General features: G+C 44.8%; 1 protein-coding gene across 1 annotated transcript; it reads left to right on the forward strand.

The window, feature by feature from the left end:
• The first annotated feature begins 3,087 nt into the window (after positions 1–3,087).
• LOC137341473 (dol-P-Glc:Glc(2)Man(9)GlcNAc(2)-PP-Dol alpha-1,2-glucosyltransferase-like) lies at positions 3,088–21,594 on the forward strand. The gene is made up of 4 exons (XM_068004577.1): positions 3,088–3,408; positions 16,857–17,054; positions 18,484–18,817; positions 20,858–21,594. The coding sequence occupies exons 1-4, from the start codon at positions 3,088–3,090 to the stop codon at positions 21,592–21,594; spliced, it is 1,590 nt and encodes a 529-aa protein (XP_067860678.1).
• Positions 21,595–24,377: the final 2,783 nt, after the last annotated feature.

Here is a 24,377-nt window from a genome sequence, read left to right on the forward strand (position 1 = left end):
CAAAGGCAAATTAACATATTAATTAAGTGGGGTTGCATGCAAAGTAAAGTGAATCATTGAATCATACTAAATTTACGGCACAGAAGGAGGCCATTCGGCCCATTGTGTCTGCGCCGGCCGAAAATGAACTACGCAGCCTAATCCCACTTTCCAGCGCTTGGTCTGCAGTCTTGTAGATCACGACACTTCAAGTGCACATCCAGGTACTTTTTAAATGAGTTGAGGGTTTCTGCCTCTACCCCCCCTTTCAGGTAGTGAGTTCCAGACCCCTACCACCCTCTGGGTGAAAAGATTTTTCGTCAGCTCCCCTCTAATCCTTCTACCAATCACTTTAAATCTATGCCCCCTGGTTATTGACCTCTCTGCGAAGGGAAATAGGTCCTTCCTATCCACTCTATCTAGGCCCCTCATAACTTTGTACAACTCAATTAAATCAAACCTCAACCTCCTCTGTTCCAACGAGAACAACCCCAGTTTATCCAATCTTTCCTCATAGCTAAAATTCTCCAGTCCTGGCACCATCCTTGTAAATCCCCTCTGTACCCGCTCTAGTGCAATTACATCCTTCCAGTAATGTGGTGACCAGAACTTTACACAGTACTCAGGCTGTGGCCGAACCAGTGTTTTATACAGTTCCAGCATAACCTCCATGCTCTTATATTCTATGCCTCGGCTAATAAAGGAAAGTATTCCATATGCTTTCTTAACCACCTTATCTACCTATCCTGCTACCTTCAGGGATCTGTGCGCATGCAGTCCAAGGTCCCTCACGTCCTCTACACCTCTCAGTATCCTCCCATCTGTTGTGTACTCCCTTGGCTTGCTTGCCCTCCCCAAATGCGTTACCTCACACTTCTCCGGATTGAATTCCATTTGCCACTTTTCTGCCCATCTGACCAGTCCATTGATATCTTCCTGCAATCTACAGCTTTCCTCCACACTATCAACCACACAGCCAATTTTTGTATCATCTGCAAACTTCTTAATCATGCCCCCTACATTTAAATTCAAATTATTAATATAGATCAAAAAAGCAAGGGACCTAGTACTGAGCCCCGTGGAACCCCACTGGAAACAGCCTTCCAGTCACAAAAACACCCGTCGACCATTACCCTTTGCTTCCTGCCACTGAGCCAATTTTGGATCCAACTTGCCACTGTCCCTTGGATCCCATGGGCTTGTACTTTTTTGACCAGTCTGCCATGTGGGACCTTGTCAAAAGCCTTGATAAAATCCATGTAGACTACATCAAATGCACTACCCTCATCGACCCTCCTTGTTACCTCCTCAAAAAATTCAATCAAGTTAGTCAGATATGACCTCCCCTTAACAAATCCGTGCTGACTGTCCTTGATTACTCCGTGCCTTTCTAAGTGACGGTTTATCCTGTCCTCAGAATTGATTCCAATAATTTGCCCAGCACTGACTGGCCTGTAATTACTCGGCCTATCCCTCACTCCCTTTTTAGCAATGGTACAACGTTAGCAGTCCTCCAATCCTCTGGCACCACATCTGTATCCAATGAGGATTGGAAAATGATGGTCAGAGCCTTCGCTATTTCCTTCCTTGCTTCTTTTAACAGCTTGGGATACATTTCATCCAGCCCTGGTGATTTATCTACTTTCAAAGATGCTAATCCCCTTAATGCTTTCTCTCTCACTAAGTTTATCCCATCCAATATTTCACACTCCTCCTCCTTAACTACAATGTCTGCATCATCCCTCTCTTTTGTGAAGACAAACGCAAAATATTCATTAAGAACCATACCAACATCTTCCACCTCCACACATAGGTTACCTTTTTGGTCTCTAATAGGCCCTACTCTTTCCTAAGTTATCCTTTTGCTCTTAATGTATTTATAAAACATCTTTGGGTTTTCCTTGATTTTACTTGCCAATATTTTTTCATGCCCTCTCTTTGCTTTCCTAATTTCCTTTTTAATTTCGCCCCTGCACTTTTTATACTCCTCTAGGCTTTCTGCAGTATTAAGTTCTTGGTGTCTGACATAAGCTTTCCTTTTCTGCCTTATCTTACTCTGTATGCTCCTTGACATCCAGGGGGCTCTAGATTTGGCAGCCCCCCCTTTTTCTTTATGGGAACATGTTTACTCTGCACCCCTTGAATCTCCTCCTTGAACGCCTCCCACTGCTCTGACATTGATTTACCTTCAAGTAGCTGTTTCCAGTCCATTTTTGCTAAATCACTTCTTAGCTTAGTAAAATTGGCCTTTCCCCAGTTGAGAACTTTAACTCCTGTTCCATCTTTGTCCTTTTCCATAACTATGCTAAAACTAACTGATTTATGATTATTACAACCAAAATGTTCTCTCACTGACACTCCTTCCACCTGCCAAGCCTCATTTCCTAAAACTAAATCCAGAACTGCCCCCTCTCTTGTTGGGCTTGCTACGTACTGGCTAAAAAAGTTCTCCTGAATGCAATTTAAGAATTTTGCGCCTTCTATACCCGTCACACTGTCTGTATCCCAGTTAATATTCGGGTAGTTGAAATCCCCTACTATTACTGCCCTACTGTTTTTGCACTTCTCAGAAATTTGCCTACATATTTGCTCTTCTATCTCTCTCTGACTGCTTGAGGGTCTATAGTGCACTCCCAGTATTGTGACTGCCCCTTTTTTGTTCCTTAGCTCAACCCATATGGCCTCATTTGATGATCCTTCGAGCATTTCATCCTTCCTCACAGCTGTAATTGTTCCTTCAACCTCCTTCTCTATCTCATCTGAAAACCCTGTAACCAAGAATGTTGAGCTGACATTCCTGCCCCTCTTTAAGCCATTACAATGCAAGAAAGAAAGTGCAGGCATAGAGCCTGGCCCACAGGGCTATCAAATATCATAGGAGGAAGGGAGACAGGATATAAAAGGGGAGAAAGATAGAACTGGTTGTAGAGAATCGAAGGAAGAACATCAGGAAGTGGCAGGAACCTAGTAGTAAGGTGTGAGGTACTCACGGTGTTGCTCTACGTGGCCAGGGTCTGGCCTATTCCCCTGAGCTCCGCTATCACAGTCACCTGAGCTATCTTCCACTTAGTCTGGAGTTCCAAGGTAGAACGCATCTGCAGGACCACCATGTACAAGCCCCCAGACAAAGAGGGGAAGAGCGTCCCCAATGCCACTCTGATCTTGATGGCCACCTTTGTGTGTGGCTGCCTCAGGATGTGTGTAGGACCCCAGTACGCAAACACCAAGTGTCACTACAAGATGAGTTTCTACCTGTCCAACACACTGAGAAGGCTGGGTCTGGCCATGCTGGCCGAGCAGATGCAGGAAATCTCATCCAGCTGGACCGTTCCTTCCCACCTGTCCCAGGTGGAGAAGTTCCTGAGGAGGAACCGCCTCCGACCACAAGGCCGTCAGACAGTGGTCGACGCGGAACTTTCTGAGAGTCCTGCAAGGAAAGGAGAGGGTGGATTCGATCGAGCAGTTCCCCGACCAGACGGTCAAAGCAGTTTGGCAGAACGTCTCATCGCCAGAACTGACCAACAGGCACCAGGATGTAGCCTGGATGGTGGTGAGAAAGGCCCTCCCTGTTCAGTCCTTCCAACACGCACGGAATCTCAGCGCCACCGCGAGCTGCCCTCAAGGCTGCAGCAGGAAGGAGACCATCCACCTCCTGATGGACTGCCCCTTCGCGTAGAGGGTGTGGAGAGAGGTAGCTGTCCCAGTTCATCCCCAACAGTTCGGTAACACAGGACACTGTGTTCCACGGGCTGTTTCCCGGGACGCAGACTGAGACACATATCACCTGCGGCTGGAAGACCATCAACTCAGTGAACCTGCTGGTCTTCCAGCTAAAGGAGCTGTCCACGACTGAGTGTTGCTGACTGGCACACTCCAAGGTCCAGGAGTACGTGCTGTGGGACACACTGAAGCGAGGTGCGGCCTACGCAAAGGCTCTATGGGTAAAGGCCACCCCACCTTGTATTGTACAGCATATATTATGATATGTACTGTGTTTAAATTGTAATATGGGAATCGTATTTTGTACGATCCATGTTGTATTGTTTTGAATTGTATCACCTTGGAATTGTGGTATCTTTAAATTTTATGAAATAAAGTATATTTTGAAGTTTTAAAAAAGGAGCAGGTAATACCATTTTGCTTACTTGTCTGTACTATTGCTAAAGTGATTTTATTAACTTGACTTTATTGATGCGGAATAAGTAACCACATAACCAATATGGAGTCTCCCTTACAGTGCCTCCATCACTTCAGTCATTTTAGTAATTTTTGCGATGCTGCGGAGATGGTATTGGAGTGATTTTGGAGCTCGTGAGCCATAAAGTTTTACTGACACAGAATGTGACTAAATCAGTACATCAATTTTGAACTATTCCAAGACCTCATTATGCACAGCACAAAAATACAGAATGCCATTCCAGTAAATTAAAAACTCAAGTTCTGTCACTTAACCATAACAGACTGCATGATCTCCAGAAATGCACAGTGTTGCCAGGCAATACAAACGCTCATGTATCGTCAAGATGTAGATCTTGAAACTAGCACACATGGACTAGGGACAAGGTTGAAACAAGCAGAAATGATTTAGATGATGTGATCACAATTGACAGAGACCTTAATCATCCAACATAAATGCAAAAGCAAAGTAGTCATCAACATCAGTGCCTTGCAAATCAAAATTGTGAAAAGATGAATTTAAATTTTTAGATAAATCCTTGTATAATGTAAGTGTATAACTACTAATACAAATTAATGCATGAAAGAAAATTGTGAAACTAATTTGACATCAGAGCGAATTGTTGTTGATGACGGGAGAAAAAGAATGGAGGGACATGTCTAGGATTAGGCTACAGATACACTGTAACAACAGCCCGGAGAAGAGCACATGATCAATATTCCTCCTCCATGGCATCAGACTCAACAAAAATTGCCATCACAGAGTGTAATTATAGCTGTATAGTGCTGCTACTTTGCAGTATTCAGTTTCACTTGGAAAAAAAACTAGAAGGTTGTTGGTTGTCTATTTCCCTCACTCCATTTTTCTCACTGCCAAGATTTATCTCACAGCAAATTTGAATGCTCCTGAAGTTGGACGTCTGGACTGGGCGGGACAGGGGAGAAAAGAGTGAGCACAACCAAACATGATGCTTTCCTCACCCAGAAATCTATACATGTAAATTTCCAACATGGGCCACTGGATAGTAATAAGGAGTGAAACCCTGAGTGTTTTTTCTATCCTTACCCCTGGAGCTGCTGAAGCCAACTTTAATATGCCATCACTACCCCAGCTGAGATCAGCTAGTTGGCAAGGGATTGAATCTGGAACCTTCCTGGTGTAAATGGATCAGCAATTTGTGATGCATTATTCACTAACCTAACGACGTCCCCCAAAAAGGTAAATGTAGAATAAACTTTTAACAAAATAATATGAAACCAGAAACCACGTTTTGTTTAAAGAAGATACTGCGCAAGAATCTATTGAATACATTGCTTATTCTGCTCATGACCTGCCTTTATTACATCTCCTTCACTCATGGAATAAATATCATATTCAACAATTTGTATGCAGCATCCTCTTTATATATAAAAAAATCACAGTGGTAAGAAGATAATTATCCTCACCATTGATGCATTTATTAATGCTCCATCTATGGCTCCTTCCACAGCTTTCTTTCAAAGTTCAGCAGCATTTTTAACATCTTTAAATAACAGAAGTGTTACAGTGCATTCTGTAAAGAGTTTTAGCTCATGTGTCATAATCATCTCGTTCATTGGTTAAAAGCAGCAATTGTAATCCTCACAAAATCATACCTAAAGTAACAAAAGATCATTTCAACTGATTAGTACAACACAGTTATGAAAAGAATCAACTTTGTTGCTATGTAAAGCTGCTTAAATACCACACTGTAAAATCTTTTTATTAAAAAATTGCATGGTTCATGCCCGGACTAACACACTTACCAATTGGTGATGGCAAAATAGTTAAAAACAGTAATCCCAGGAATACATTTGCTTTCTGGTTAGACATTTCAGCAACAAAATGGCTTTAAAGTATTTTTTTATTTTTACTATAAAAAGATTGATTGAGTTGAATGGTGAATGATTAGGTTTAAAGAAGTAATTAACACTTTATACATCTAGACGTCATTCTTCTAGACGACATTCTTCTAGACGACACTCTTCTAGCCATGCCTCAGCAGGAGAAAGGGGACAAAGTTTCAAAGCAGGCTTCCCTAAATGTACAAGAAAGAAAAACGCTGTTCATTGTCCTTCACTGATTAGATAATTAATCACACCAAATTCATCGATCTTTTCCAGGTTATTTTAATTCCTTGTATAACTTTTCTTAAACTTATGAAACTGTTTCACGAATATTGCTTAATACTGACATCTACGTTTTGCATCTTTCTTAAATTATCTTCATTTTTTTGGCACTTTTTTTATTTTTAAAAGCATTGGGAAGACTTACAATATGGCAATAAATACTCCCTAATCCGAGCAGTTGATATCAATGCCAAAAAAACAGGATTAATAGTTTAGCATCCTAGTTAGTATAGTGCATTTCTAACCCTCCCAGTCCTGCTTCCTTCACATCTACCAGATCAACTGGCACGATAGTGGGCCAATCATATCTGTCACTGTACCATCTCGGAAATGGAGTTAAGCCACAATCCGATAAGTCAGCCCACAAATTCAGTGGTGACCCTGGCAGGGTAGCAAGGGCATTTTTTAAAATTAGATTTTCGAACTGCAGGCCATCAGTGATTTTGTTACACAAACCATCAATTAAGGCATATAACTCTTAGCAAAGTTGAATCAATCAGCAATTTTATGAGATTGGGGGATATGGGGAGGAAAGGAAGCTATTAGCAAGGACACAGAACAGCAGATGGAGATAAAATATTAACTATTAGTTGCAGAGATGGAGCACAGGATATGCATGAACAAGATATCAAGAGCGTAGGCCAATAAAATCAGCTGTGCTTTTCCTGTTTTATTTAAACACAATTCAACAGCAACAACAACATGCATTAATATAGCACCTTTAATATAGTAAAATGTCCCAAGACACTTTACAGGAGCGATTATCAAACAAATTTTGACACCAAGCTACATAAGGAGATATTAGGACAGGTGACCAAAAGCTTGGTCAAAGAGGTAGGTTTTAAGGAGTGTCTTAAAGGAGGAAAGAGAGGCAGAGAGGTTTAGGAAGGAAATTTCAAAGCTTAGGACCAAGGCAGCTGAAGGCACGACCGCCAATGGTGGAGCGATTAAAATCGGGGATGAGCAAGAAGCAAGAATTGAGGAGTGCAGAGATCTTGGAGGGTTGTAGGACTGAAGGAGGTTACAGAGATAGGGAGGGGCGAGGCCGTGAAGGGATTTGAAAACAAAGGATGAATTTTAAAATTGAGGCGTTCCTGGACCGGGAGCCAATCTAGGTCAGCGAGCACAGGGGTAATGGGTGAATGGGATTTGGTGCGACTTAGGATTCGGGCAGCAATGTTTTGAATGAGCTCAAGTTTATGGAGAGTGGAAGATGGGAGGCTGGCCAAGAGAGCATTGGAATAGTCAAGTCTAGAAGTAATGAAAGCATGGATGAGAGTTTCAGAAGCAGATGAGCTGAGGTGGGGCAGAGACATGTTTCAGAGGTGGAAGTAGGCGTTCTTGGTGATGGAGTGGATATGTGGTCGGAAGCTCATCTCAGGACGCAAGAGTTGCGAACGGTCTGGTTCAGCCTCAGACAGTGGCCAGAGGGATGGATTTGTTTGCTAGGGAACGGAGTTTGTGGCGGGGACCGAAGACAATGGCTTTGGTCTTCCCAATATTTACATACGTAAAGCAGTGCGTGTGCATGTTAAAACCAAATGTCCATAGTTCAAGCTTTTCTTTCCAGTTCCCTTGTTTGACTATAATGGAACAAACATGGTGGTTAACAAAACAAATCCAAGGAAAAAGAAGAAGGCTGATTGCAATTCAGTAAAAAAGTGTTTAATTATTTGTGTAGGTGGAATCCTAGTAACTACTTGCAAATATCAGAGCCAGATGGTATTAATTGTAGACTAATCAGAGGGATAGGGGATGAGATTTGTAAAACACTAACAATTGTTATGAGGGAGTCGATGGGTAGTGGGGAGGTTAGTAGTTTGGAAACAGGCTAAAGTGGAGCCCATCTTCAAAAAGTGGCAAAAAAGCAGGCAAGTACAGACCCATTAACCTTACCTCAATTTAATGTAAAATATTGGAATTGTTTAATAACCTGGTAAACAGCAGATAAAACAGATTCAGAAGATGATCCAGCCTGACCAAGCTCCTTGCCTTTTTTGAGAAATTGACATCACAAGTGGACTATGGAAAGCCTCAAGACCTAGTGTACCTAAACTTCCAAAACATATTTGACAAAAGGTCTACACAAAAGGTTACCAGTTTAACGCAAAGCAGTGGGGATTCAGAGTTAACCTTAGGAATGGATTTAAAAATGGGCTCAAGGGTAGAAAATAGCAATTACTAGTTAGAGGAATTATGTTGGGGGGTAGGGGGAATAGTGAGCAGGGTGCTCTTGGGATTGGTTTTAGATCATTATTGTTTTTAATTTACATCAATGTCTTGGATTCAGAAACCCAGTGCAAATTAGTTAAATTTGCAGATGCCAAAACTAGGAGGGGCAATTGATTTAAGGAAGCAACTCAGAAAATACAAGGCAAGTTGGACAAAATGCATAAATGGGCAAAAGAATGGCAGATGAAACTTAATACAGCCAAGCATAAAGTACAACGCCAAGGAAGGAAAATGGACAACACATCAGTTTGAAATAGCTAAGAACGAAGTTGAAAGAAACCCATGGGTCTTGCAGACTTAGATGTTCAAATACTACAGCAGTCATCAACAAAGCAAATAGAATACTGAAATATATAGCCAAAACATTCGTGCCAGACAAGTGCCAGGCAATGACCATCTCCAACCAGAGAGAATCTAACCGCCTCCCCTTGACATTCACCGGCATTACCGTCACCGAATCCCTCACTGTCAACATCCTGGGGGTCACCATTGACCAGAAACTTAACTGGACCAGCCATATAAATACTGTGGCTACAAGAGCAGGTTAGCGGCTGGGTATTCTGCGGCGAGTGACTCACCTCCTGACTCTCCAAAGCCTTTCCATCGTCTACAAGGCACAAGTCAGGAGTGTGATGGAATACTCTCCACTTGCCTGGATGAGTGCAGCTCCAATAACACTCAAGAAACTCGACACCATCCAGAACAAAGCAGCCCGCTTGATTGGCACCCCATCCACCACCCTAAACATTCACTCCCTTCACCACCAACGCACTGTGGCTGCAGTGTGTACCATCCACAGGATGCACTGCAGCAACTCGCCAAGGCTTCTTCGACAGCACCTTCCAAACCCACGACCTCTACCACCCAGAAGGACAAGAGCAGCAGGCACATGGGAACAACGCTACCTGCACGTTCCCCCCCAAGTCACATACCATCCCGACTTGGAAATATATCACCACCGTTCCTTCATCATCGCTGGATCAAAATCCTGGAGCTCCATACCTAACAGCACTGTGGGAGTACCTTCACCACAAGGACTGCAGCGGTTCAAGAAGGCGGCTCATCACCACCTTCTCAAGGGCAATTAGGGATGGGCAATAAATGCTGGCTTGCCAGCGATGCCCACATCCCATGAACGAATAATGCAAGTAAACTGAGGATGAGCTTCGAGTGGGTGTGAGGAGAGATGTGATAGAGTAGTGTTGGCAGTGCAGAATGAGTTGGGGGGTGGGGGCGGTGATGTAGAACACAGAATGTAGGAGAATCAGTAAGTGTACTCACTTTGGCTGACCTAGTTAGGTCATTGAAGCGCTTCCTGCACTGGATCCAGGTGCGGGATATGTTGCTGCTGCTGGTGACCTCCTCTGCCACCTCGAGCCAGACCTTCTTGGTGGCAGAGGCAGGCCACTTCCTCCCATCCGCCGGGTAAAACAGATCCGTCCTCCTCCTCACCCCAAACAGTAGCACCCGGAGTGAGGCATCGTTGAACCTTGGAGCAGCCTTCCGCCTGGGCTGTTCCATTGTGCTATTTGGGTATTTGCTCCAGGAACAGCCATTGGAGGACTGCCCCTTTAAATAGAGCTCCTCCAGCTGACAGCCTGTGATGCGGGTGTGCAGTCCGCCCGCTGTGCTGCTTTTGGACGGCAAACCCAGATGACACGTTAAGTGGCACCAATAGAATCGCGTGGGAAACGGACATTTTTTATTGGACGGGTTACTCACGCACCCAATCACCACCCCTCCCCCCCACCGCTGCCATCCTGCCTCCACTCTAATATCGGGGCTGATATGTCCAACCAGAGTTGGCAACCCTAATTGTCACTCATCCGATTTTGGACAGACCAAGTGAGGTTTTTGAAATAAAAATAGAAAATGCTGGAAATACTCAGCAGGTCAGGCTGCATCTGTGGAGAGAGAAACAGAGTTAACGTTTCAGGTCGATGACCTTTCATCAGAACTGGAAGAAGCAAATACAGAGCCAGGGAAAAAGTTTGAGGTCGGTGGGGCGGGTGAATGGAAAGAACAAAAGGGAAGGTCTGTGATAGGGTGGAGGGCAGGAGTGATTAAATGACAAAAGGGATGATGGTGCAAGGCAAAAAAGGGGTAGAAATGGGACAAGTAAAGAAATAAAAGATGGGTCTAGAGGAGCTGTAAATGACAACAGCAGAACCATTACCAGCATCTGCTGTCCACCAAAATGGGGGTAGTGGTTATGATCTGAAGTTGTTGACCTCAGTGTTGAGTCCGTAAGGTTTAAAATTGCCTAATGGAAAGATGAGACGCTGTTCCTCGAACTCACTTTGAACTTCATTGGAACAGTTAGGCGGCCGAGGTCAGAGTGGGACGGAGTATTAAAAATAGCAAGCGACTGGAAGCTCAGGGTCACGCTTGCACAGAGGGGTTCAGCAAAGTAATCACCCAATCTGTGTTTGGTCTCCCTAATGTCGAGGAGACCGCATCGTGAGCAGTGAATACAGGTTTTTGAATGGGCTTCCTGGAGATTTCTGAGAGACTCCAAAATCATTTCTTAAATAAAAGCCTGTTTTTCAATTGCACCTCATGGTGTGGATACATTATTCAAAAGACTTGCGTTTATATACTGCTTTATGATGTATCAGTGTAGATGAAAACATAAAATTACAAAGCGATATTGATAGATTAGGTGAATGGGCAAAACTGTGGCAAATGGAATTCAATGTAGACAAATGTGAGGTCATCCACTTTGGATCAAAAAAGGATAGAACAGGGTACTTTATAAATGGTAAAAAGTTAAAAACAGTGGATGTCCAAAGGGACTTAGGGGTTCAGGTACATAGATCATTGAAGTGTCATGAACAGGTGCAGAAAATAATCAAGAAGGCAAATGGAATGTTGGCCTTTATATCTAGAGGACTAGAGTACAAGGGGGCAGAAGTTATGCTGCAGCTATACAAAACCCTGGTTAGACCGCACCTGGAGTACTGTGAGCAGTTCTGGGCACTGTACCTTCAGAAGGACATATTGGCCTTGGAGGGAGTGCAGCGTAGGTTTACTAGAGTGATACCCGGACTTCAAGGGTTAAGTTACGAGGAGAGATTACACAAATTGGGGTTGTATTCTCTGGAGTTTAGAAGGTTAAGGGGTGATCTGATCGAAGTTTATAAGATATTAAGGGGAACAGATAGGGTGGATAGAGAGAAACTATTTCCGCTGGTTGGGGATTTTAGGAGTAGGGGGCACAGTTTAAAAATTAGAGCCAGACCTTTCAGGAGCGAGATTAGAAAACATTTCTACACACAAAGGGTTGTAGAAGTTTGGAACTCTCTTCCACAAACGGCAATTGATACTAGCTCAATTGCTAAATTTAAATGTGAGATAGATAGCTTTTTGGCAACCAAAGGTATGAAGGGATATGGGCCAAAGGCAGGTATATGGGGCTCGATTTTAGCAGGCCTGCGGGTTTCCGGCGGCTTGGGTTTCGGGAGTGTGGTCAACACGCTCGGTGAAATTAGTGGGTTGGCCGCGCGATCGTAGCAGGCAATCCACTAATTGGATCCAATTACCTGCTCCTCCGGGCTCCGCGCTGCTGGTCTGCGCGTCGGGCGGGCTGCGCATGCGCAGTACGATCTGTCAGCTGGAGGCTCTCCAGTTCAAGGGGCAGTCCTCCACTGACAGATGCTGCAACCAATAGAACACATTACAGCATGAAGCAGCCCAGGGGGAAGGCTGCTCCCAGTTTAATGATGCCTCACCCCAGGTATCACCAGATGGGGTGAGGAGGAGGGGGAGGACAGAGATCTTCCACCCGGCGGGCGGGAGGAAGCGGCCTGCCTCTGCCACCAAGAAGGCCTGGCTCGAGGTGGCAGAGGAGGTCACCTGCACCACCAACATATCGCCCACCTGTATGTGCAGGAGGCGCTCCTATGACCGCAGTAGGTCAGCCACAGTGAGAACACGTAGTCTTTCCCCTACACTCCGTCTGCCACAACACTGCCCCCACCCCACATCTCCTTCGGCACCGCCAACACCACACTGTCACATCACCCCTCATACCCACTCAAACCCCATCCTCATTTTACCTGCACCTACTCACCTCGCGAGTACTCACCCGGCCACTAACACGCAACCCAATCCTCATACAATCTCATGGCTCTATCCCATATGCACCCTCTCGTGCATCTCCCTCACGGCCAGCCTCACTCAACCTGCCACCACCTATGCTGCAGCCACAGGGCATGCATCACATATGTGCAGTAGGCAGCGTAAGGCAAACGTGTCGTGAGCATGAAGGAGATGCACAAGGGTGTTTGAGGGTTTGTCATGGGTGTTACCTATATTGAATTTCAGAAAAACTCACAGCACACATTATATTGGCACCACTACTGCCATGTCTCTGCGAATCCTGTCTGTTTTGTGCAATAATGCCCGCTCCTGGGTATCACTATGAGGACCCACCACTGATGCCACCCATTGTGTCACTGCAGAGTAGGTGCAGATGTATTTGCAGGGCTCTTCCACGCAGACGACTGAGAGACATCGGCGGTGTACCCGGCTGCACCCTGGAAGGATGCGGAGGAGAAGTTGTGGAGGGCAGTGGTGACTTTGACAGCGACAGGTAAGCAGATGGTGCTCGGGCCAGCCGGGAGCAGCTCGGCATGAAGGAGGCTGCCGATGTCCACGACTACATGTCGAGTGAATCTGCGCCTCCGTGTGCACTGCTGCTCGGAGAGGTCCGGGGAGCTGCGCCTCGGTCTGTGAACCCTGTGGCGAGGGTAGTGCCCTCTGTGAGGCGTCTCTCTCTGCGGTAGCCCTCCCTCCTGCTGTACAGGGGGATGTGTCACAGCACTCTGTTGTGGAGCTCCACGTTTCAGAGGTGGACGGCGTGGATGGCGAGGCTGGTGATGCTGTTCGCCCTCCGAGGGGGTCATGACTGCAGCTACGACGGCCCCCATCCGCAATATGTACATCTGAGGGGGTCCGCAAGGTAGGCACATGTCTCCGGACCCCGGGGTGAGTGTGCAGGTTGGTGACTTTGACCGTCAGGAGGGGGGTGGTGGAGGCCACACTTTGTCCCAAGTGACAGAATGGCCTCCTGCAATGGGTGAGGGTCTCCCCCCCCACCCCCCCCCCCACCCCCCACCTGTCAAATGGACCTTGGCAGCTGCCACAGGCTGACGGCTGCAACACGTCCAGTTCAACTAGGACCGTTTCCCCCAGTGTGTGAAACAGTCCCATGTTTCTCCAAAATCACACACAGTCCCTTAATCAGGTCAGTTAATGACCTGAACGAGCGAAATAAATACACTCAAGTGGCATCCCGCTGGCTTTAATTGCCTGCGGGATTCCCACCAGCGGGGGCAACGAACGCACCCCCGCACGTCATCGGGGAACCCGGAAGTGGGCGGGATCGTGGCGCGATCCGTTCACGTGCCTGGATATCGGGATTTTCGGGGCCCCCCCGCTGGAAACGCACAGGAAACCCGCCGGTAAAATCGAGCCCATGGAGTTAGATCACAGATCAGCCATGATCTTATCAAATGGCGGAGCAGGCACGAGGGGCTGAATGGCCTACTCCTGTTCCTATGTTCCTGTGTATTTGAAACATCTCAAAATGCTTCACATACAATAAATTCCTTAAAATGTAGTGATTGTTACATAGGCAAACGTGACAATAGTATGATCTACAAACAGCAATGAGATGAATGACAAGTATTTTATGGAAGCATTTGCAGAAGCAGCATTTGCCAGGACACTGGTAGAACTTTCTGCTGTTCTTAAAATAGTGCCGAGGCGTATATTATTTATTGAGGTGATTAGATTTTTGATGAATTTTCATTATTGATTAAGCAAATCTCAGAATTGAAACCATCGTCTCATCCCTACCCTGTCTGTATCCCACCCTGTCTGGTTTTGAACTTAGCAAAAGTTGGTTACCCAATGTTGGCTGCTGGAGAACGTTCATACTCCCAGATCAGCAAGTTTCTCTCATTGAACATTGCATTCATTTTGGTTTAAAAATGTAATCTATTCAATATGTGTCACTCAGAAAAGTATGAACTCGACAACTTAGATTCGGTGTGTGTCATTTTCAACGTGAATCTTTTCTATAATGGTTGCTTCTGGTCCTTGCCAAAGAGATGTCTTGTGACTTCTGCAAATTTTCCTTTCCAACTCTCATCCTCTAAGACGATAACAGTTGCCAGATCTCCTAAAAAGAAAGCTGACATTTGTGGCTTACTTTTCTCCTACAATTCTAATCATGTTCTTTTACAGAACCTCCTTCCACCAGTTCTATTCTGTTTGACTGTAATGACCAACATCAAGTTGCCTGTTAAATCATTTGTGCTCTCAAGTCCAACATGATTTCTGATCCTGACAATATCTCTTCCATCATCTTCCAAATGAGGGCTTTCAAACTGATCCTGTCCTATAACAAAATGTGGTTGCGTTCATCCTGTCCCAAGAAAGGTGATGTCTCTTGCCTTTCCAACTGACACTCTATTGTCCTTACATTGGTGCTCTCTAAAGTTATGGAAATTATTATTAATTCTCAATTATCCATCATCTTGAAAGTCCTTGAATAATCCATGATTGCCAGTATGGTTTTGACATGCCTGTTATACTGGTGATCTTATTATGTACATTACTTACCTCTGAAATTCTATTTTTTGACACTTTGTTTAATTGTTTGTTATTGTCTTGAGTATCTCCGAAGCCTTTAGCAGGGTCTGACACTGTACAGCTTTTTTAAAAATCCATTACATTTAAGGTAAAATCAGTCTCTGCAATATTAACATACAAATGCTTAACAGTCACACAAATTTCTCCATTAGTTAAAAGGAAGCATTAACCTGTTTAAATTTTAAATAGCTTTTATTCTGAAAAAGGATTATATTGTTTTATTGCCTCTTTCTTTCCACTGGGATATTCTGTCATGAAACAGAACAGCATATTTTAGCCACTGAATAACAAGAGTTACTAAACCAACATAACAAACTTACAGCCCCATCTAAAAGGGGTTTTCAACTGGTGCAGACCAAAAAAACCAGGAGATTCCAGACCAAAGGAATTAATTTCTTGTCCACGCTATGGTCATTGCTCCCCCTCTCTTTAGGTTGCCAAGACCACATACTATTTTCCAGCGATCATTGAGGCTGGTTCCAAATTTCAGTACTGTGGTGATAAGTGACTATTGATTTTATTTTTTGAGTTTCCCGTACTACGTGGAAGCAATTGACCTCACTTGGCGCTTCTCTGCTCGTGTTGCAGACCTGCAGAAATTGCTGCTGTGAACCTCCAACACAGTACAATTGTTGACTCCTGATTGTGTAGTGTGTAACAATTTTAAACTCGGGCTTAAAAGCGTTCATGAAATGTAAAAGATAATGCACAAAACTGTTATTCTTGAAGAAAGACCTTCGTAACCTAATGGTTCCTAGCTGGCCTCCCGTCTTCCACCCTACATAAACTTGAGCTCATCTAAAACTCTGCCCATATCCTAACTCACATCAAGTACCGTTCACCCATCACGCCTGTGCTTGCTGACCTACATTAGTTCCTGGTCCGGCAACGCCTCGATTTAAAAAATTTTTATCCTTGTTTTCAAATTTCTTAATGGCCTCACCCCTCCCTATCTCTGTAACCTCCTCCAGCCCCACAACCCTCCGAGATCTCTGCGCTCCTCCAATTCTTACCTATTGTGCATCCTCAATTTTAATCATTCCACCATTGACAGCTGTGTTTTCAGCTGCCTAGGCCCTAAGTTCTGGAATTCCCTCCATAAACCTCTACGCCACTCTATATCTCTCTCTCCTCATTTTAGATGCTCCTTAAAACTCTTTGATCAAGCTTTTAGCCATCTGTCCTAATATCTCATTATGTGGCTTGGTGTCAAATTTTGTTTGATAACGCTCCTGTGAATCACCTTGGGACATTTTACTTCGTTATAGGCGCTATATAAATGCAAGTTGTTGTTGATTTACCCAAGATATAAATGAGCTATTTCATAGATTTCTCCATTTCGAGGCATGTGATTTAAAAGCAGTTTATCGCCATGTATCATTCTGGGAAAAATGCGGAAAGGCAAATTTGTGAGATTTGGGATTCATCAAACAAGCACCAATAGTACATTCGAGTGCAGTCTGTGTCTTAGGTTACACAAAATGGTGGCTTCCTTTAAAATTCTAGAATGCCTGTAAAATGAATTCAGATTACTATAAATTACTCTTCCTTGTCTTTTTAGAGTTATGGTATAGTATACTATGTGCACTTGTTCACCATTTGAGTACATTTTCTGTAATTTTTATGAATGATTTAATTCTCAATAATTGCCCAATATGCAGTGGGATCCGATGATCACTACTCTACCCGGTCTCTATCTGGTGTCAACTGGGATAATCAAGCCGGTGTCATGGCTGCTGAGCTGGACAGGAACTGTGGTGTGTTCTACAGGAATGCTACGATTCATTAATCTGCTGTTCAGTACTGGGAACCTCCAATTCCTTCATCTGCTTTTGTGCAAGATACATCATAAGGACAAGGTACATGAGTTGCTGTTAATTTTTTTTTAACGCTAAAATAACAAAGAATGCCTGGTGCACTTAAAATTGAAAATTCTGCAATTAAAGCTGTATGACTCCTGTTGTATGAAGTACCACTTTAACCTTTATTATTTTAAACATACTTATTTAGAATTTTATATATTTATGTAAAGAAGCCCTTTCCTAAATGATTTAGTGTTGAAGTATCTTCCCCCTCTTCCAAAGCAGTGATATACTGAGATATGAAGGTAAATTTCCAATGGCATGCTCCTGGTTTCGAGCCTCGTTCTCTGGGAGCACATACAGGGATGTTACGCATGCACAGCACGTGATTTTCCATCATCTCTGTCCACGATAAGCGGTCTCCAGCCATCACGATGCAAAACTCTGCCTGGGTTTTCTTGTTCCTAGCCTAGGGACACTGAGCAAATGATCATACCTTAGTTAATGCCGTGCAGACTGTGGATTGAACCATGGACATCTGGCCTGTATCATACCAAGCAGTGTACTGACACACGTAACCATCAGAAGAGCCTCGAGTTGTAATGTTTTCATACTTCCATCTGACATGTTTGTGCACTTGGTAATGCTGTTTTGGAACAAATGGAAGAGACATCATTTTCAAATGCCTTTTTATTAGTCTCTGTGGTATTCATCAAAAATTAAACCATAATTGGCGATGAGAGTAGCAGTAGAATTCGACCCCTTCACTTCTTGGGCCAGTTGGCAGTCCAGCGGAGTGAATCTGCAGAAATGAATTATTGGTGATGGCTCAAGGATCTACCTGCATCTAAGGACTGCTGAATTAAAGTGATTGTTGCTAATATAGGGTGTTAAGTGTGCTAGTCCCCAATATTGTTACCCCTTAATGTAATTGACACAAAATGCACAATCCCTGGCTCCCCAACAAGTGTGAATCAAGAATCTTAGAGTAATCCAGTAGCATATCCATTGTGACTGCAGTTATAACTTGTTATTGTTTCTCCCTGATTTGAAAAAATAATATATGGAATAATGGATGGTACAAGTGAATTGCAAACCAGGGTATAACTAGGCATCTGTATGTTGGAGTGAGAAAGCGCAGAACCAGCAAAAGTTTGTATGCACACCTGCAGTTGATTCGCTACCTATTTGTTGTGTTGAATGGGATACACAAAACATACTTGTTTTTCTTGATTCTGTTCAAGAAAAAAATGGCAGCCAATGGCTGAATGATGATCATGTGATGTTGCAGTAGTCAAAAGAATATTGGGAATTGGAGATAAAGAATATGTATGTTCTGAAATAAAAGCATTTGCTTGCATGTGAATAAAATACTTTGTACTGTTATGTCAGAAAAAGAAAATTGTAGTTGCTCTCATTGACTTAATGGAGACGTCTTAACAATGAATAATGTGTTGTAATTGTTTCATTTTTTGTTTCTTCCCAGGTTACCTCTGCATTCCAGAGAATTGTGTCTGCATTAGCACTTGCCTCATTTCCCCTGCTTTACTTTTTTTCATTCCTCTATTACACAGATGTAGGCTCAACATTCTTCATCCTTTTTACTTACCTGATGTGCCTGTATGGAAGTCCCAAAACTGCTGCCTGCCTTGGCTTCTGTGCTTTTATGTTCCGTCAGACGAATATCATATGGATTATATTCTGTGCAGGAAGTGTTGTTGCACAGAAACTGACAAAAATGTGGAAAACAGATTCAGTCAAGAAAAAGGATGAAAGGACACCATGGGCCCGATTTTACCAGGGGTGCGGGTTCTCGGCGGGTGGGCCAGCGGGCGCGTTTTTAACGCGCCCGGTGAAATTAGTGGGTTTCCCGCGCGATCGTAGCAGGCAACACACTAATAGGAATCACTTACCTGCTCCTCCGGGGTCCGCGCTGCTGGTCTGCGCGTCGGGCGGGCTGCGCATGCGCAGTACGATCTGTCAGCTGGAGGCTCTCCAGTTCAAGGGGCAGTCCTCCACTGACAGATGCTGCAACCAATGGAACAAATTTCAGCATGGAGCAGCCCAGGGGGAAGGCTGCTCCCAGTTTAATGATGCCTCACCCCAGGTATCATCAGATGGGGTGAGGAGGAGGGCGAAGACAGAGATCTTCCACCCGGCGGGCGGGAGGAAGCGGCCAGCCTCTGCCACCAAGAAGGCCTGGCTCGAGGTGGCAGAGGGGGTCACCTGCGCCACCAACATATCGCCCACCTGCATACAGTGCAGGAGGCGTTGCAATGACCTCAGTAGGTCAGCCACAGTGAGAACACGAAGTCTTTCCCCTACACTCCATCTGCCACAACACTACCCCAACCCCACATCTCCTTTGGCACCGCCAACACTACTCTGTCACATCACCCCTCATACCCACTCAAACCCCATCCTCATCTTACCTCCACCTACTCACCTCGCCAGGACTCATCCTGCCACTAACACGCGACCCAATCCTCATACAATCTCATGGCTCTATCCCATACTCACCCTCTCGTGCATCTCCCTCACGGCCAGCCTCACTCAACCTGCCACCACCTGTGCTGCAGTCACAGGGCATGCATCACATATGTGCAGGAGGCAGCATAAGGCAAATGTTTCGTGAGCATGAAGGGGGTGCACAAGGGTGTCGGAGGGTTTGCCATGGGTGTTACCTATATTGAATTTCAGAGCAACAAACAGCACACATTATATTGGCACCACCACTGCCATGTCTCCGCGAATCCTGTCTGTTGTGTCCAATAATGCCCGCTCCTGGATATCACTATGAGGACCCACCACTGATGCCACCCATCGTGTTACTGCAGAGTAGGTGCATGTGTATTTGCAGGGCTCTTCCACGCAGACCACTGAGAGACATCGGCGGTGTAGCCAGCTGCACCCTGGAAGGATGCGGAGGAGAAGTTGTGGAGGGCAGTGGTGACTTTGGCAGCGACAGGTAAGCAGATGTTGCTGGGGTCAGCCAGGAGCAGCTCGGCATGAAAGAGCCTGCAGATCTCCACGACTACATGTCGAGCGAATCTGCGCCTCCGTGTGCACTGCAGCTCGGAGAGGTCCGGGGAGCTGCGCCTCGGTCTGTGGACCCTGTGGCGAGGGTAGTGCCCTCTGCGACGCGTCTCTCTCTGCGGTAGCCCTCCCTCCTGCTGTGCAGGTGGGCGTGCAACAACACCGTGTTGGGGGTCTCCACGTCTCTGCGGCGAACCGCGTGGACTGCGAGGCTGCTGGGGCTGGTCATGCTGTTCGTCCTCCGAGGGTGTCTACGCACCACCCATCTGGCAGGTGTTGGTCTGAGGGGTTGTGCAGGGTAGGTGGGTGGTTCCTCGGACTGGGGCTGCGGTTTCGTGTCGGTCTGTCCTCTGGCTTGGCGGGGGGTGGTGGAGGGGCAGGGGTTGCCCTATGTGACGCGGTGGCCTCCTGTGTGGGTGAGGGCTCTCCCCCGTGGAGTGCACCTTGGCACCTGCCACAGGCTGCTGGCTGCAACACGCCTGGTTGGAGAGAGACTGTTTCCCCCAGTGTGTGAAACAGTCTGCGATGCAGGTAAAATCCCACACTTCCTCTTTTGACAGCTGATTCAGCTCATTAACTGACCTCAACAAGCAAGGTAAGTACTCTCAAGTGGAACCCCGCTGGCTTTAATTGCCTGTGGGATTCCCACCAGCGGGGGCCACGCACGCAGCCCCGCACGTCATCGGGGAACCCGGAAGTGGTCGGGATCGCGGCGCGATCCGGTCACGTGACCTCATATCGGGATTTTCGCGGCCCCCCCGCTGGAAACCCGCAGGAAACCCGACCCTAAAATCGAGCCCCATGTGTTCCAGATTCAACTGCAGAAATCAGGAAGATTGTGCGATTCCTTTTAGAATATGTCTTGTCACTGAACAATCTAAAGGCACTGATTCTTCTGATCTGGCCATACATTAGTTTGGTTGTGGGTTTTCTGCTATTTGTCTTCCTGAATGGAGGGATAGTTGTTGGTGACAGGACCAGCCACGAGATCTCTCTGAATTTTCCTCAGTTATTCTACTTCTTCTCCTTTACCTTTGTATTCTCTGTTTCTCACCTTCTTTCCCCTCATAAGATCCTCTCCTTCCTGGATTCAGTAAAGAAGCATCCATTATTTTACACCGGTTTTGCAATTGTCTCCCTGCTGTTAATTTGGAAGTTCACTTATGTTCATAAGTTCCTGCTGGCAGACAACAGACACTACACGTTTTATGTTTGGAAAAATATCTTTCAGAGGCACGAAGTGATGAAGTATGTGTTGGTCCCAGGGTACATCTTTGCTGCTTGGACATTCACCGAATCATTCAAGTCCAAATCAATATTCTGGAACTTAGCGTTTTTTTTCTGTTTGGCTGCTGCCACCGTCCCACAAAAGTTATTAGAGTTTCGATATTTTATTGTGCCCTATCTGATCTACAGACTGAACATTCCGATGCCCTTGGGCTTTAAGATTCTTACAGAGCTGGCTATATATTCTCTAGTAAATGTGCTAACTGTTTATTCGTTCCTAAATAAAACATTTCAGTGGCCAGATGGGAAAGAAGTTCAAAGATTTATGTGGTGATATTTGGGAACATTCTTGGAGGGAGAGGAAGAATCTTGCACATAAACAGTAACGTCCTTTAAATGCGTAAAAACTTGATAATCTCCATAATAATTTGGGAAGAGCGTGTTGTCTATCGTTTTTTTTTATATCTTCTCTATCTGGTTGACTTGGGTACTTGTATATTTGCTGGGATGCAATTATTGGGCTTTTTGCCAAACTCAGTATTCATTGTGGTGACGTCGTTTGTTTAAAACTGTATATGTAACAGATTTGTTTTAGTCACGTGTACTATATTGATTTTGCTTGTGATCTCAAAAGTGAGCCAAGCTGTTGACACATCTGAAATATGGAGACATTTAATACTATATTATTTTGTACTCATTTTGAAATATGAAAATAATACTTCACACCCTTATTGATGAAACAGTCTGTAAAAATATTTGTTATTTATCCATTTGAAACTGTGGCCCAGTCTATTAGTGAGCAGTTTGACCTTATTTTAGCATCACAATCCATTGAGTTCTGCTTGCTTTTTGGTTTTCTTTTTTTCATGTTGGACTAAAAGGATTTAAGGTCTAGGATAAATATTAGACATTTGTGTTCCAGTATGATGATCTATTGAAATGTTTCCCATCACTAGCCCTGCATTAAATAAATTATTATTCATGTTTTCACAAGTGATGTATTCTGGTCATGTTTGCTGTGATATCAGATGTTTGACAGCTTTTATCTGAAGCATGGTTTTTTACCCAGTACAGATATCTATTTATTCAGTGATCTTTAATAATTAACATTCCTAGCATTGCTCACTGAGTTGGTTATTGTTGGGGAGGAAGGGGAGGGCATTTCCACTGAGAGGATTTGGAAACTAGTTTGAGATGTGTCAGATACAGTAAAGTAAGTGCTTTTTGGTTCCTGGAAGAAAAAAAGTTTAATTTGCCTACTGCAGGAAGATAAGTAAAGAAATAAATTTATACCCATCATAAACTAATGAAAGAAAGTACTTGCATTTATATAGCGCCTGTCACATCCTCAAGATGTCCCAAAGTGTTTTACAGCCACTTAATTACTTTTCAAGTCTAGGCACTGTTTTGTAGGCAAATGCAGCATCCAGTTTGCGCATAACAAGGTCCCACAAACAACAATGGGCCAGATTTTGCTCTGAAAATAATGGGGAGTCCAACAGGGTTCACCTTTATTTCTGTGTATCTGGTACAGCAACTTCCGGCAACCGCACGTACGCAGTAAAACACGGAAATCCAGAAGTTGCTCGATCAGATACCCTGGCTGGCTGACTCACCATTCAAATGAATTGAACGGCATGAAGTTCCTGCACTGCCCTGATGGATATAAACTAATCTTGCCCAAAAAGGGTACGTCAAGTTATATAAGTCTAAGCACGCTTTTAACAGCGTGGTAAGTCTTAATGACTGGCACTGAAAATTAACTTTAACAAGTTTGGAGGCTCATTCCTTCAGATTTTAATTGTTGAACACTTTCTTAAAAAATATATATTTTTTTACTTTTTCTTTCTGTCTCTTAATTGAATTTTTCTTACCCTCTCTTTATTTCACTTAGAGTCATAGAGTCATAGAGTTATACAGCACGGATAGAGGCCCTTCGGCCCATCGTGTCCGCGCCGGCCATCAGCCCTGACTACTCTAATCCCATATTCCAGCATTTGGTCCGTAGCCTTGTATGCTATGGCATTTCAAGTGCTCATCCAAATGCTTCTTGAATGTTGTGAGGGTTCCTGCCTCCACAACCCTTTCAGGCAGTGAGTTCCAGACTCCAACCACCCTCTGGGTGAAAAAGTTCTTTCTCAAATCCCCTCTGAACCTCCCGCCTTTTACCTTGAATCTATGTCCCCTTGTTATAGTACCCTCAACGAAGGGAAAAAGCTCCTTAGTATCCATCCTATCTGTGCCCCTCATAATTTTGTACACCTCAATCATGTCCCCCCTCAGCCTCCTCTGCTCCAAGGAAAACAAACCCAATCTTCCCAGTCTCTCTTCATAGCTGAAGCGCTTCAGCCCTGGTAACATCCTGGTGAATCTCCTCTGCACCCTCTCCAAAGCGATCACATCCTTCCTGTAGTGTGGCGACCAGAACTGCACACAGTACTCCAGCTGTGGCCTAACCAGTGTTTTATACAGCTCCATCATAACCTCCTTGCTCTTATATTCTATGCCTCGGCTAATAAAGGCAAGTATCCCATATGCCTTCTTTACCACCTTATCTACCTGTTCCGCCGCCTTCAGGGATCTGTGAACTTGCACACCAAGATCCCTCTGACCCTCTGTCTTGCCTAGGGTCCTCCCATTCATTGTGTATTCCCTTGCCTTGTTAGTCCCTCCAAAGTGCATCACCTCGCACTTTTCCGGGTTAAATTCCATTTGCCACTGTTCCGCCCATCTGACCAACCCATCTATATCGTCCTGCAGACTGAGGCTATCCTCCTCACTATTTACCACCCTACCAATTTTTGTATCATCAGCGAACTTACTGATCATACCTTTTACATTCATATCCAAGTCATTAATGTAGACCACAAACAGCAAGGGACCCAGCACCGATCCCTGTGGTACCCCACTGGCCACAGGCTTCCAGTCACAAAAACAACCTTCGACCATCACCCTCTGCCTTCTGCCACTAAGCCAGTTTTGTATCCAAAGTGCCAAGGCACCCTGGATTCCATGGGCTCGTACCTTCTTGACCAGTCTCCTGTGGGGGACTTTATCGAAGGCCTTACCGAAATCCATGTATACCACATCCACTGCGTTACCCTCATCCACACGCCT

Source organism: Heptranchias perlo, chromosome 24 (genome assembly GCF_035084215.1).
Source record: "Heptranchias perlo isolate sHepPer1 chromosome 24, sHepPer1.hap1, whole genome shotgun sequence".
In the NCBI taxonomy this organism is placed as follows: Eukaryota; Metazoa; Chordata; class Chondrichthyes; order Hexanchiformes; family Hexanchidae; genus Heptranchias; species Heptranchias perlo.